Source organism: Babylonia areolata, chromosome 20 (genome assembly GCF_041734735.1).
Source record: "Babylonia areolata isolate BAREFJ2019XMU chromosome 20, ASM4173473v1, whole genome shotgun sequence".
Taxonomy (NCBI): domain Eukaryota; kingdom Metazoa; phylum Mollusca; class Gastropoda; order Neogastropoda; family Buccinidae; genus Babylonia; species Babylonia areolata.
In genome coordinates, this window is record NC_134895.1 from 8,237,733 (window position 1) to 8,251,182 (window position 13,450).

A 13,450-nucleotide genomic window follows, 5' to 3' on the forward strand; every position below is an offset into this window, starting at 1 on the left:
GTCTGATAATTATGAGTTGATTTATTTAGGACCTAATTAAATGAGTTTTGCTCTGAGCGCTTTACAATTACATTAGTTCCTTATATATATATATATATATATATATCATCCATCAAAACTGGCATGCAGGTTGGTCCAATTTCGGAAGCAAAAACGATGACGGACGACGAGCCATTGCAAACATTTAAAAGTACACTCTAAACTCAGCGTCCACAGTAAATACCCCAAAATCAAATCGAACATCCAGAACCATTTGCCTATAATTGTTGTGGTGTTACTATTTACCGTATGTGTTTACCCAAAAAGCTGGGGAGAGGGGTGAGTTGGGGGGAGGGGGGGGGGGAGAGTTGAGCTGTCAGACAAACGATAGCCACGCGGAACAAAAGCAGAGAGACAGCTCGGGGGATTGTTCCTTCCAACTGTTACCGTCTGCTTCTCTCTTTGTGGTCCCCCCCCCCTTTGACCTTTCACGGCCCGACCCCCTTCTGCCCCCTCACCCCACCCCACCCCTCCCTTCTCCCTCCCGTGCCAAGGGACAGTGAGTTGGTGCAAGAGGGTTGGGGGAAGGGGAACCCCCACCTCACCATCTTCCCTCACGCCTTTACTCTTCCTGCCTCTTCCACCCACCACCACCCCCGTTTGTGAAGTTAATTACTTGCAGTGTTCTCCCCTTTGACTGACAGTTCTACAGAGAGGTGGGTTGCCGGTTGAACTTGGTGCATGTTTGGAAAACGGTATCCGTCGGCCTGACTACTGTTTTCTTGTGTACCCCTGTGCGTGTGGGGAGGGGCCGCTTGGCAGTCCGAGTGAAAAGGTGTGTGTGTGTGTGTGTGTGTGTGTGTGTGTGTTCTTCTGAAGTGGTGGTGGTGGTGGTAGAGTATTCGTTGAAGGTGCAGGTACATGACTATACGGTCCACAGCAGAATCTGAGACTGCTTCAGTAGCGTTCTTGCCCATTGTGATGGGGTCGTTGCAGACGTTAGTTACGCTTCTACTGCCTTTGTCTTTGTCTGTGTGTCAGTCTACCCTGTCTCTCTCTCCCTCTCTCTAGCTCTAACTCTCTCGCTCTCTATCCCGGCTCTCACTAGCTGCATTGTTAAAACAAACGATCTTCATGATTATCCTTCACACTGATGATTCAGTGGATACTTTGCTTCGAGCAGTCGTATTTCTGGAATATAAAATTTATGATAGAAACAACAGTTTTTTACCCCTCAGTTGAACAGGGCACGAGTGAAGATGGATGGATAGCTTTCTGTGCATGGCGCTGTGAATCTCTCTGTCTCTCTCTGTGTTTCTCTGTCTCTGTCTGTCTGTGTCTGTCTGCCTCCCTCTCTCTCTCTCTCTCTCTCTCTCTCTCTCTCTATATATATATATATATATATATTGCATACAATTTGATGCTGTTATTGGAAAATGAAATTTCCATCAGCTCATTTCATGGTGATTGCACAAATGGTTGCAGGAAGATACCTCACTGAATGTTTACATTGGTACAGCCAGGCACAAATACAGAAGAGAAAAAAAAAATCCCCAATAATTGGTCTTATTTCTCACTACTCCCAGGCTGCTCCACTCTATGTGTGGTCAGGATTAGCATGACAGCAGCAGGGCCACTCAATCACTGGGAGGGGAACAAGGCAAAACGACTGCATGAACGTGACATTCTGTGATCATTAGGAGATCAGGGAATGAGTGCACAGTGCAGCGTGCTCATTAAGGATACAGCAAGGTGTCTCAATTAAGTCTGCAGCCCGGTATTGATTGCCAACCACTACCCGTGTTTTTTGGCTTTTTTCTTCTTTTTTTTTTTTTAACTCTCCCCCACCCCCTTACACACACACACCCTTTCCTGATCAATAGCTCACAAACTGCCACCACTGCTCAAACGTTAATGATGCATGGCGCCTGAAGCCCAGGCCCTGTGAGTCCTTGTTGCCTTCATGTCTTGTTCTCTGACTTGTCCAAGCTGTTGCCTCAAATGTCAAACACGTCTGGCCAAAAAACAAACAGAAAGAAAGAAAGAGGAGCTGGGGCTGAGTGGTGATGAAAGCTGTGTACCTGATGGACTCGCATGTGTGCGCGTGTGTGCATGCGTGCGTGCGTGTTGGTGGCGGCCAGCAAAGTGGTGGAAAAACACTGCTTTGTTTATTGCCAGAGGAGGGTTGACAGAAAGGGTGGTGGTGGGAGCTGGGAGTCACTAAAGAGGGAGTGAAACAGGAGTGGGGAGGTATATACATCTGGTTGCCTGGTTTGCTTGTCGGTTTTTGATGTGGATGCTGCTGTTGTATCAGGTTGGTTTGTGTGTGTATATATGTGTGTGTATGTGTGTGTGTGTATGTATCTGTGTGTGTGTGTGTGTGTGTGTGTGTTTGCGCACACACACATGCATGAGGGAGAAAGAGCTAAAAAGGAGATCAACTGAATATGTGCATGTGGATGAGATTGATTCCAAAGAGCTTCAGTGACCATTCTACACTGCGTACAAGAACGTTGCAATAGTGACTTGAGTGGAAAGAAATATACACGTTTATATGGACTGCAGTTTAGGAAGGAAAGCAGGAATTTATTCTCTTCATCAGTTCTTGTTTCCAGTTGTACCCACTCATTCTTTCCAAAACAGACACAGTTATAAGGACTGCTAGTTCTGGAAAAGAAAGTACAAATTCATTCTCTTCATCAGTTCTCGTTTCCAGTTGTACCCATTAACTCATTCCTTCCACCCCCTCATCTGTTACAGGCGGTCAAGACAAGCCGGCGGTGCAGGAGAACGACGCCACCTGTCCGTCAGGTGTTGAGACGGGCACCAGCAGCAGGATGTGACAGCACGATGCCAGACATGTGACATGCAGGCAGCTTGGTGACAGGGGGGAGGGGATCAGGGTGGAAGGTTGTGTGTGTGTGTGACATGCCACCGGCCTGCTGACTGCCTGAGGAACTCAGCGGGAGGTCGTTGACACCGCCATGGCTCGCTCGACCAAGCCTGTTTTTCTTCTGCTGCTGCTGTCTTCTGCGCTCTTTGCCTTCTGCAAGGCACAGTCAGGTGAGAGGGGCCAGAGTGCGGCTTTGGGAGGGCGGGGGATTTGGAAGGGGGAGTGGGGAGGCGGGTGCTAAGCTGCTGTTTTTGGTGGGTGGGTGCAGCGTTGCCTTTGTTTTGATTGCAGGTGGTATTTTGTTTTCATATGCAGCCTTTTGTGTGAGAGGGTGGGGGTCATGTTCCGTTCCCTAACACCCCCCCCTCCCCCCCCCCCCCCCCCTGCTACTTTCTGTTGTTCTCTCTCCTGTTGGATGTACTTTCTCTTTAACATTCTCTCTCTCTCTCTCTCTCTCTCTCTCTCTCTCTCTCTCTCTCTCTCTCTCTCCTTCTTCTTCTTCTTCTTCTTCTTCTTCTCCTCCTTCTTCTCCTTCTCCTTCTTCTTTCTTCTTCTTCTTCTTCTTCTTTCTTCTTCTTCTTCTTTCACTCTCTCTCTCCCCACTCACACAGTAACACACACACACCTTAACATGTGCATGCAGGCAAGCACACACACACACACACACACACACACACACACACACACACACATGCATGAGCACACACATACACTACTCTCCAACCCCCCCCCACACCCCCCCACACACACACACACAAACACACACACACCTCCTGCCCTCACACTACCCCCCACCCCCTTTCTTTTGTATTTGTTTTGTTTTATTTTGATAGTCTAATGACAGATGGTGAATTGACTAAGAATCAAATCAGTCCAAAGCCAAATCTGTATTTGTCTTCCCAGTAATGGGGGCACCATGGCAGAATCAGGCGTTGGACTGTTGACCCAGTGTTCACCTGTAGTCAGGGTTTGAGACCCTGTGGCCAGGAGGTGTTGTGTCCTAGGGAAAGGCACTTGGCTGCCATTTTCCTCACTTTACCCAGGTGTGAACAGGTACCTGAACAATTCAGGAAATGTTAAAACGGTGATAAGATCAGATAAGAATCACATTATTATTGTATCAAGAGAAATTACAGCAGTGCCTCAGACATGGTGGACATGAAATCACCACACCCCCTATGACCATATAAGGCTATGGTACCTTTATCCCTTTTTATTTTTTAAAAGAATTTTTTTAAACCTTAACCTTGGTGGGTGACAGGGGACGGCAGTGACGACGAAGACCAGCTGGACATGCGGACCTCCTATGCCTGTGAGAACGGCATGCTGACCCTGGAGTGCCCGGTGGGTCACGTGATCCGCATCGTGCGGGCCAACTACGGCCGCTTCTCCCTCACCCTGTGCAACCCTCTGGGCATCACCAGCAACATGGACCTGCGCTGTATCTCCATCACCTCCCGCAGGATCGTCGCCACAGAGTGAGGGGCTCCTTTCTTTTTTTTTTTTTTGTAAGCTTATAGTCGACTTCATCAAGTTTTTGCGCCTTATACATATTATTATTAGTAGTAGTTCTTTTTTTATGTATTAATCTATTATTTATTTACCTTTTTTTTTTTCTCTCAAGGCCTGACAAAGCGTGTTGGGTTACGCTGCTGGTCAGGCATCTGCTTGGCAGATGTGGTGAAGCGTATATGGATTTGTCCGAACGCAGTGATGCCTCCTTGAGCTACTGAAACTTTCTTTGCTTTTTTTTTGGGGGGGGGGGGGGGGGGGGGGGGGTCTGCATCTCATCTGTCTTCAAATGTGCCAAGAAAATTTCTAGGTATAGTGGGACAACTATATATGTTATATTTATGCCAGGAATGAATGGGTATGTGTGGGGGCAGAAGGGGGTGGGGTGGAATTTATTTAGAATAATCTCTACATAGGAGAGAAAAAAGGGATTGTTTCATGGTTTTGCTGAACACACAGGGAAGAAGTCTCAGACAGTGTCTGTTCCACTCAGTCTCACCAGATTCCATCTCTGTCTCAGTCGTTTCAGCCAGCTCACACCAGACCAGGGTGTGAAAGTAAATTGAAAAAAAGTTAATGTGAAGGGAAATGACTTCATCTGGTAGAGAGAAAAAAACCCTGAAAAAGTCTGCCAGTCTAGACTTCCATTTTCTGCCAGATCAAGCAATTTCCCTTTCGCAGTGCCTTTTTACTTTCGCTTCTTGGTATTAGTTAGTTGTAAAGTATCGGTGGTGCCCCGGTGTAGTTGATAGTTTGGTGAGGTTATATGTTCCTCCTGTTTTCATGTTTCCAGCAGAATGATATGATGTGATTTTCTTTTCGTATGGTCAGCATTAATTTTGTTGAGTTCCTGCAAGGCATATTTTGATGAAGGGTTGTGTTTTAAAGGTGGTGCCGTGAAAGAATAGTTCTCATAATTCAGATAGAATGGGATGTCTTGTATATGTTCCACATGAATTTTATGACATTATTGTATTTCTTTTTTAATTTTTTTTTTTTTTATTTTTTTTACCATTCCACCCGAAGTAAATCTTTTCCATATAACATTACACAATGCTTAATTTCTTCACCCAAAAACAAAACATTTGAAAAAGCATCATGGAGATTTACATGTTTGAGTATCTTAACTGTCATTAAGCGTCTCATATATTGTTTTCAAGCAAAGGTAAATACGGTAGCCATTTTGTCTTGAAACTTTGTATTTTACATGTGATCATTGCATTATATTCTTCTGTTTTGTATCTTGAGGTGATATAATTTTGAAATGAGTGAATATTTGGTAGGCATTTATTTAATTTACATTTAGATAGATATATACGTCTTCCCCAGGAGGATTATCAGATCAAGAACTTGGTCTGTAACTATATCCATATGGAAACCAAAAAGTATCATACGCTCGCTAAACTTTAAATTTGCACACATTGTACAGTTTGTTTTGAGTAAATCTAAATTTATCCAAGAAATTTTAGAGTGCCAGAAAATATGCTCAATACTTATTGAAAATATGCTCATATTTTGATGAAGGGTCATGTTCCAAAGAATGATTGTGTTTGTATATTATTATGTTTGATGTGACATATTCTTAAGCCAAAAGAAAAATGTCTGTGAGTTTATGGACAATAAAATTTATCTTGTGTTGTCTTGTCTCATCTTGTCCTTATCTTACTGGAACAGACTTTGTATCCTAATTTCTACTGTATCTGTGTTTGTGTATGATTTTTGATTTATGTTCGTATCTTGTCATGTACTATCCCTCCCCCAATATTCCTTGTGACACCAGTACACTTGGTAATAAAGACATATTCTGTTCTATTCTATTCTATTCTATTCTGAATCACATGCATAATTTCTGTATAACTCAACTCTTTGCTTTAGACCTTAACTCAGTTGTATATATTTTTTTTTTATAAGGATCAGCTTGGAATTGTAGAAAAAAAAAGAAAAGGAAAAAAGATAGGAGTGTTAGACATAGTTCTGCTTTACATTATCAACAAGAGCAAGTGACTTGTTAAAGTGAACAGCAACTTGTTAACATCAAGGTGATAAAATAGGAATGATAATAATCCAAATAATAATAATAATATCATTTCTTTTCAGTCTAATATCATCATCTTAGATGAACAGACTATAAATAAATAAACGAACATCAAGGTGGCTGACCCAAACTTGTTCTCTTATTGTGTTATTTTTTGTGTCTGAGGAGGTTGTTCACTTATTTTTACAGAATGCAGAACACTTTATGATTATCATCCCAATATGAGAAACTAGTTGACTTTGCCAACAATACAGTGCGGTCAGCCACTGAAAACTGCACAGTGAAACAGCATGTCCCTGAATGTGTGTGTGTTTGCATGCATGCATGCGTGTGTGCATGTGTGAGTGCATGTGTATGTTTAGGACTATGTTCTTCCAAAATATCCATTTCAGTTGTGTAAACTTTGTCAGGATTGTATTGGCTTATTTTTGTTTGGTTTTATTTGGGCTTCGACCCTAACCCTGTTTGAATTTTCTTTCATAAGTTCATTTGGTGAAGGAAGCGATGTCAGGTTATTAGTGTGATTTGGGATTAGTTGTATTTGGTCCGGTTTCACGTTTTTCCCTCCACTAAACGAATGTTGATGCTATATTAAGAAAAAAATTTTTTGTTGCTGTTGTTACTGTTTTTTGTTTTGTGTTTGTATGTGAGTGTGTGTGTGTGTGTGTGTTCTGTATTGTTATTTTTTTCCCCTGATGTTTATATTAGTAGAAGACAAAGTGGTCAGAAGAAACAGGTTTTCTATCCCCTTTAAAACACACACACACACACACACACACACACACACACACATATATATATATATATACATATATATATATATGTATGTATGTATGTAAGGATTTTTTTGTTTTACTTTTTTTTTTAATTGTAACTGTTCATTTTATTTTAGTTTTTTGAATTTGAAACAAACAGAATCTTCATCAATTTTTTCTTCTTTTTTTTGTTCTGTTCCTGGATTCCCATGGATCAGGTGTGACGGGCACAACAGGTGTGAATTCCAGGTGACCAACCAGCTGTTTGGAGATCCTTGCCCTGGCACCAGCAAGTATGCCGAAGTCAAGCACTACTGTGAGCCAGGTCAGTCACCAGTGTAGTGGGGTCGTTTTGGAATTGGTGTGTGTTTTTGTTGTTGTTGTTTTTCCAAGGTCATTTTTCTGTTTTGTTTCAGGATTGGTGTTGTACACTTGATGTTGAGACACCTGTCCCTGATCTCTGTGTTGTGTTGCTTTTAGTGTTGCAAGGTGTTCAGTTTTCACTTCTCGATGTTGTTCTATTTCTCGGTTCACTCAAGACACTTTGGCTTAGAATCAGTGGAAAACTGATGCTGGAAAAAATACGGAAAGAACCTGTTTATCTTCCTCTTCTTCTTCTTCTTCCGGTGATGTCCAGCTGCCAACCTTGGCAGTTACTGACATTTGGAGAAGCTGTGCACCGCGTTGGTATCAAACGATCGAAGAGAGAGAGAGAGAAAGAGAGAGAGAGAGGCTCCCTCTTCCCTTCCCTCATCTCATCGTCCCCCACACCTTCCCAGAGCTTCTTCTTCTTCTTCTTCTGCGTTCGTGGGCTGCAACTCCCACGTTCAGTCATATGTACACGAGTGGGCTTTTACGTGTATGACCGTTTTTACCCCATACAGCCATACTCCGTTTTCGGGGGTGTGCGTGCTGGGTATGTTCTTGTTTCCATAACCCACCGAACGCTGACATGGATTACGGGATCTTTAACGTGCATATTTGATCTTCTGCTTGCATATACACACGAAGGGGGTTCAGGCACTAGCAGGTCTGCACATATGTTGACCTGGGAGATCATAAAAATCTCCACCCTTCATCCACCAGGCGCCGTCACCGTGATTCCCAAAGCTGACTTGAGCATCTTTCTTCTTCTCCTCCTCTGTTGCCTTTTCCTCTTCTTTTTCTTCTTCTTCTTCCATTTTGTTTTTTGTTTCATATCTTTTTGATCTTGTTCTTCTTTCTACTTTGTGTTTGATTGTCTGTGCTGGGATAACAATGCATGTTTGTTGTCTTGGTTTTCCTTTTTAGTGATTGTTTCAAATTTGGTTACTTCAAGGGAAGAAAAAAATGATAGCATGTATTTCTCTTTTTTCATTCTTCATTGAAGAAAAGATCGAGGGATATGGATAGTGGTTTTGTAGTGTTAATTTTGATAGGTTTTTGTTCTTTTGTTATTGTTGTTATGAAATGTTTATTTTACTGTTGTGTATTTTGTTGTGTGTGGTTTTTTTTGTAGACATTGTGGTAAATGTCTATTTTTGCATGTTTTTGCAAATTTTGTTTTCTGTTTTTACATCATCATATCTATAATTGTGCCAAAGTTGTTTTGGTTGTTTTTGTTTTTGGTCTTTTTTTTTCGGGGGGAGTGGGGGATGGGGGGGGGGGGGGGTTTTAAAGAAATAGGGGTGTTAAAAGATTACTGATTCAGACAAATGTTTAGTCAAAATGTTAGCATTTCAAACTTATTCTTGTGTATCTAAGAGGCTGTCTTTTAAATGCATGATGAATTAACAAAGCTTCCTTCTCAGATTCTTTTTGCATGCTGAAAGCATGAATTCCATTTTGATATCCAAAACTTAAAAAAGCGTTTTACTTGAAACATTGAATTTGAAATTCAGATAAAATCATGATTTATAGTTTACTTCATCACAAACACCATGTCTGAGTTAACAGAATGTAGCATTTTAAAATTATACAGATTTGAATTCTAGCATTTATCAAGACTAATCAATAAATTAGTATACCATAACAGTTGATTATAGAAATTAGTGTATTCACCTCAATTTTGGCCCTAAATAAAAAAAAAACACCATACAAAGTTTAAAACAAAAACCTGATTGTCTGAACTGGATGAACTGAAAAGCAATGATCTCATGTAAAAAAAAAAAAAAAAAAAAGTAACAATGAATTTAAAAATCTAAGAGACCCTCATGTGCATAATCATAAAGCAATCTACTGTATTGATGTTTGCTTTTGGTCTCAAATCTGAGCATTCTGAGTGTTAACAGATCTGAGCAGCTGAAGAGAATTTACATAAGACTCCACAGTTGATGGCAAGCAAGGTGCAGACACACCGGCTGTTTTAGACACATGGTTGAGGTGGAAAGTTCTTCTTCTTCGTTCGTGGGCTGCAACTCCCACGTTCACTCGTATATACGCGAGTGGGCTTTTACGTGTATGACCATTTTTATCCCGCCAAGTAGGCAGCCATACTCCATTTTGGGGGATGTGCATGCTGGGTATGTTCTTGTTTCCATAACCCACCGAGTGCTGACATGGATTACAGGATCTTTAACGTGCGTATTTGATCTTATGCTTGCGTATTACACACGAAGGGGGTTCAGGCACTGGCAGGTCTGCACATATGTTGACCTGGGAGATTGTAAAAATCTCCACCCTTTACCTACCAGGCGCCATCACCGTGATTCGAACCCAGGACCCTCAGATTGAAAGTCCAACGCTTTAACCATTCGGCTATTGCGCCCGTCAGAAAGTTCAAATGACAAGTGTCCAGACCTAACCTTGTGAAATGTACAGGAAGCAACACGTACAGCCCAGACTTACTGACTGGAATGAATCTCCAGGCTATGTGCACAGCAAGCAGGCATGATGTGACATCATGATGATTTGACTTATCTTTAATTGGCGCTAGTTTGGATGGAGTTGTATCTGTTTGGAACATATTTTACTATGTTTAATATAGGCATGTTGAAAGTGACCTCAGCCATTTTAGAAATCCAAAGCAGCTGTGTTGATGGATGTTAGGTTTGGGCAGTGCTCCACAGCTGTTGAAATGATCTTTGTATCAGCATCTTCATTATACTGTTGAGACTCTTTTATCCTAAAAAGTAAGAAGAAAACAGTTTAAAAAACATGTGACCCTCATAAAACCAGCAAAGCAAGTCTCCTTTAAAGTTTGCTGACTGACTTGAGCATTGTACCTGCCTGAGTAAAGAATCATTGACCTACTTGCACTTCTAATTAAAGAATCAAGATTTAGTTGCACTTTTAATGTTGTGCTTGCACTTTCATTTTGACTTGCGCACTTGTCACAACACTGGTTGTTGCTTTGCGGGTTGTTGCTGGACGTTGTGTTGTATGCATGTCTATGACTGGTGCATTTCAGAGGATGTTGTTCATTTTGGGGAGTCCCCCACTCTTAGGCCTTGGCCTGATCTGCCTGAAGCTCCCATATCACGACGTGAGTAACACATGTAGGAACACTGGCACTTCAGCAACATCAAGCACATAACATAATTATTCAGTGCTTTAACCACTTGACTGCTGAGCTTTGTTGAATTGTGATGAATCAGTATGGCATGAGTTTCTTCTGCACTTACTATTTTTTTGTGTTCGCTTTAGTGGTTTCATTGATTCTGATGATCATAAGTAACGCTATCCCAAAAAGAAACAAGTCCAAGTAAAGAACGGTGACTGATGTCCTGACCTTAAGCTGAGTGAAGTGACGGCCCTTCACTGACCAGTATACTCAGCAGCAGCAGTCAAGGGGTTAAATTGCCCTGGAATGTACACTTTGTGTGTGGACTGTGCATGCCTTTTAGGATTTTTTGCTTTTGTATTTCTTGTGATTTTTTGTTGTTGTTGAGATTAAAAGGTTAAAATAAGGGGAAATTAAACATACGAGTAAGCAGAACTTCTAGAAGAGATAGTTTCTTGCCATTTTGAATATCTATCAATGAACATGTATATCTATCTATCTATCTATCTATATATATATATATATATATATATATATATATTGATAGATAGATAGATAATCATCTCTGTTCATTGTTTCAGTTTACTGATGAATCTTATCTCTGTGTGTATGTGAGTGTGTGTGCTTGTTAATAATTCATTATGGAATTGAGGAATCACCATTGAGTTTTGTTGTCATGTTTTAACTTTTTTTTTTTTTTTAAAGTGTCTTCGATGTCACATTGTCAGTACGAAAAGTTTCCACATTTAATCCATTCTCAGAAAACCAGGAAAAAATGATTGAACCACAAAATTGTGTGGATGTATACACACACTTCCACAAGCCTACACACTCAAAAAATAGACAAGAGCAAGACTGTCAAATTCTGTAAACATTTTCCACTTCACGCTGAGCAAGTGAACGCATACTCTAAAAAAAACAACCCAACGCACATGACCTTAATGAAGCATGCATGGAAAGGTCATATCTAAGAGAGGTTAACAGTGTGAAGCCATGTGGATGATAAGGAAACATTGATCTGATCTGATCACCCACTCCTTCCTACCCACCCTTTCCACACATGCCCTCTTCTCATTATTTTGATGCCCATTTTTGCAAGCACATTATGCTCTTTTGGCACCAGTGTTGCAGCAGGGCTGCAGTACGTCTCAGTACAATAAGGCTGCAGTATGGTTCTACGATAAGGCTGCAGTATGGTTCAACGATAAGGCTGCAGTATGGTTCTACGATAAGGCTGTAGTATGGTTCAGTACAATAAGGCTGCAGTATGGTTCTACGATAAGTCTGTAGTATGGTTCTACGATAAGGCTGCAGTATGGTTCTACGATAAGTCTGCAGTATGGTTCTATGATAAGGCTGCAGTATGGTTCAACGATAAGGCTGCAGTATGGTTCTATGATAAGGCTGCAGTATGGTTCTACGATAAGGCTGCAGTATGGTTCTACGATAAGGCTGTAGTATGGTTCTGTGATAAGGCTGTAGTATGGTTCTGTGATAAGGCTGTAGTATGGTTCTACGATAAGGCTGCAGTATGGTTCTACGATAAGGCTGTAGTATGGTTCTGTGATAAGGCTGTAGTATGGTTCTGTGATAAGGCTGTAGTATGGTTCTACGATAAGGCTGTAGTATGGTTCTGTGATAAGGCTGCATTATGGTTCTATGATAAGGCTGTAGTATGGTTCAGTACAATAAGTCTGCAGTATGGTTCAGTACAATAAGCCTGTAGTATGTCTCTCTACAATAAGGTTACAGTATGGTTCAATATGATAAGGCTACAGTATATCTCAGTACAATAAGGCTACAGTATGGTTCATTACAATAGGGCAGCAGTATGGTTCAGTACAATAAGTCTGCAGTATGGTTCAGTACAATAAGTCTGCAGTATGGTTCAGTACAGTAAGGCTGTAATAAGTCTGCGGTATGGTTCAGTACAATAATGCTACAGTATGCTTCAGTGCAAGTATGCTTCAGTGCAATAAGGTTACAGTATGGTTCAGTAAGGCTACAGTGTGGTTCAGTACAATGAGGCTACAGTATGTCTCAGTACAGTATGTCTGCGGTATGGTTCAGTACGATAAGGCTACAGTATGGTTCAGTAAGGCTACAGTGTGGTTCAGTACAATATGTCTGTGGTATGGTTCAGTACGATAAGGCTACAGTATGGTTCAGTAAGGCTACAGTATGGTTCAGTACAATGAGGCTACAGTATGTCTCTGTACAATATGTCTGCGGTATGGTTCAGTATGATAAGGCTACAGTATAGCTCAGTACAATAAGTCTGAAGTATGGTTCAATACAATAAGTCTGCAGTATGGTTCAGTACAATAAAGCCACAGCATATTTCAGTGCAATAAGGCTACAGTATGGTTCAATACAAGTACAGTGAGGCTACAGTATGGTTCAATACAAGTACAGTGAGGCTACAGTATGGTTCAGTACAATAAGGCTACAGTAAGGTTCAGTACAATAAGGCTACAGTATGGTTCAGTACAATAAGGCTACAGTAAGGTTCAGTACAATAAGGCTACAGTATGCTTCAGTACAAAAAGGCTATAGTATAGTTCAGTACAAAAAGGCTACAGTATGGTTCAGTACAAGTACAGTAAGGCTGCAGTATGGTTCAGTACAAGTACAGTAAGGCTGCAGTATGGTTCAGCACAAGTACAGTAAGGCTGCAGTATGGTTCAGTACAAGTACAGTAAGGCTGCAGTATGGTTCAGTACAAGTACAGTAAGGCTGCAGTATGGTTCAGCACAAGTACAGTAAGGCTGCAGTATGGTTCAGTACAAGTACAG

The 13,450-nt window shown here is 41.2% G+C and overlaps 1 protein-coding gene and 1 long non-coding RNA gene across 2 annotated transcripts in view; both read left to right on the plus strand.

Annotated features, from left to right (window-relative positions):
- Positions 1-2,875, plus strand: part of LOC143294778 (uncharacterized) — a 127,411-nt gene extending 124,536 nt beyond the window's left edge. Inside the window, exon 4 of the long non-coding RNA XR_013056930.1 lies at positions 2,740-2,875. This is a non-coding gene — a long non-coding RNA (uncharacterized LOC143294778). The remainder of the gene's footprint in view (positions 1-2,739) is intronic.
- An 88-nt stretch (positions 2,876-2,963) lies between these two features.
- LOC143295117 (latrophilin-like protein 1) overlaps positions 2,964-13,450 on the plus strand; it is a 48,818-nt gene continuing 38,331 nt past the window's right edge. Inside the window, exons 1-3 of the mRNA XM_076606680.1 lie at positions 2,964-3,042; positions 4,134-4,350; positions 7,393-7,499. Coding sequence (XP_076462795.1) covers positions 2,964-3,042; positions 4,134-4,350; positions 7,393-7,499 — 403 coding nt within the window. The remainder of the gene's footprint in view (positions 3,043-4,133; positions 4,351-7,392; positions 7,500-13,450) is intronic.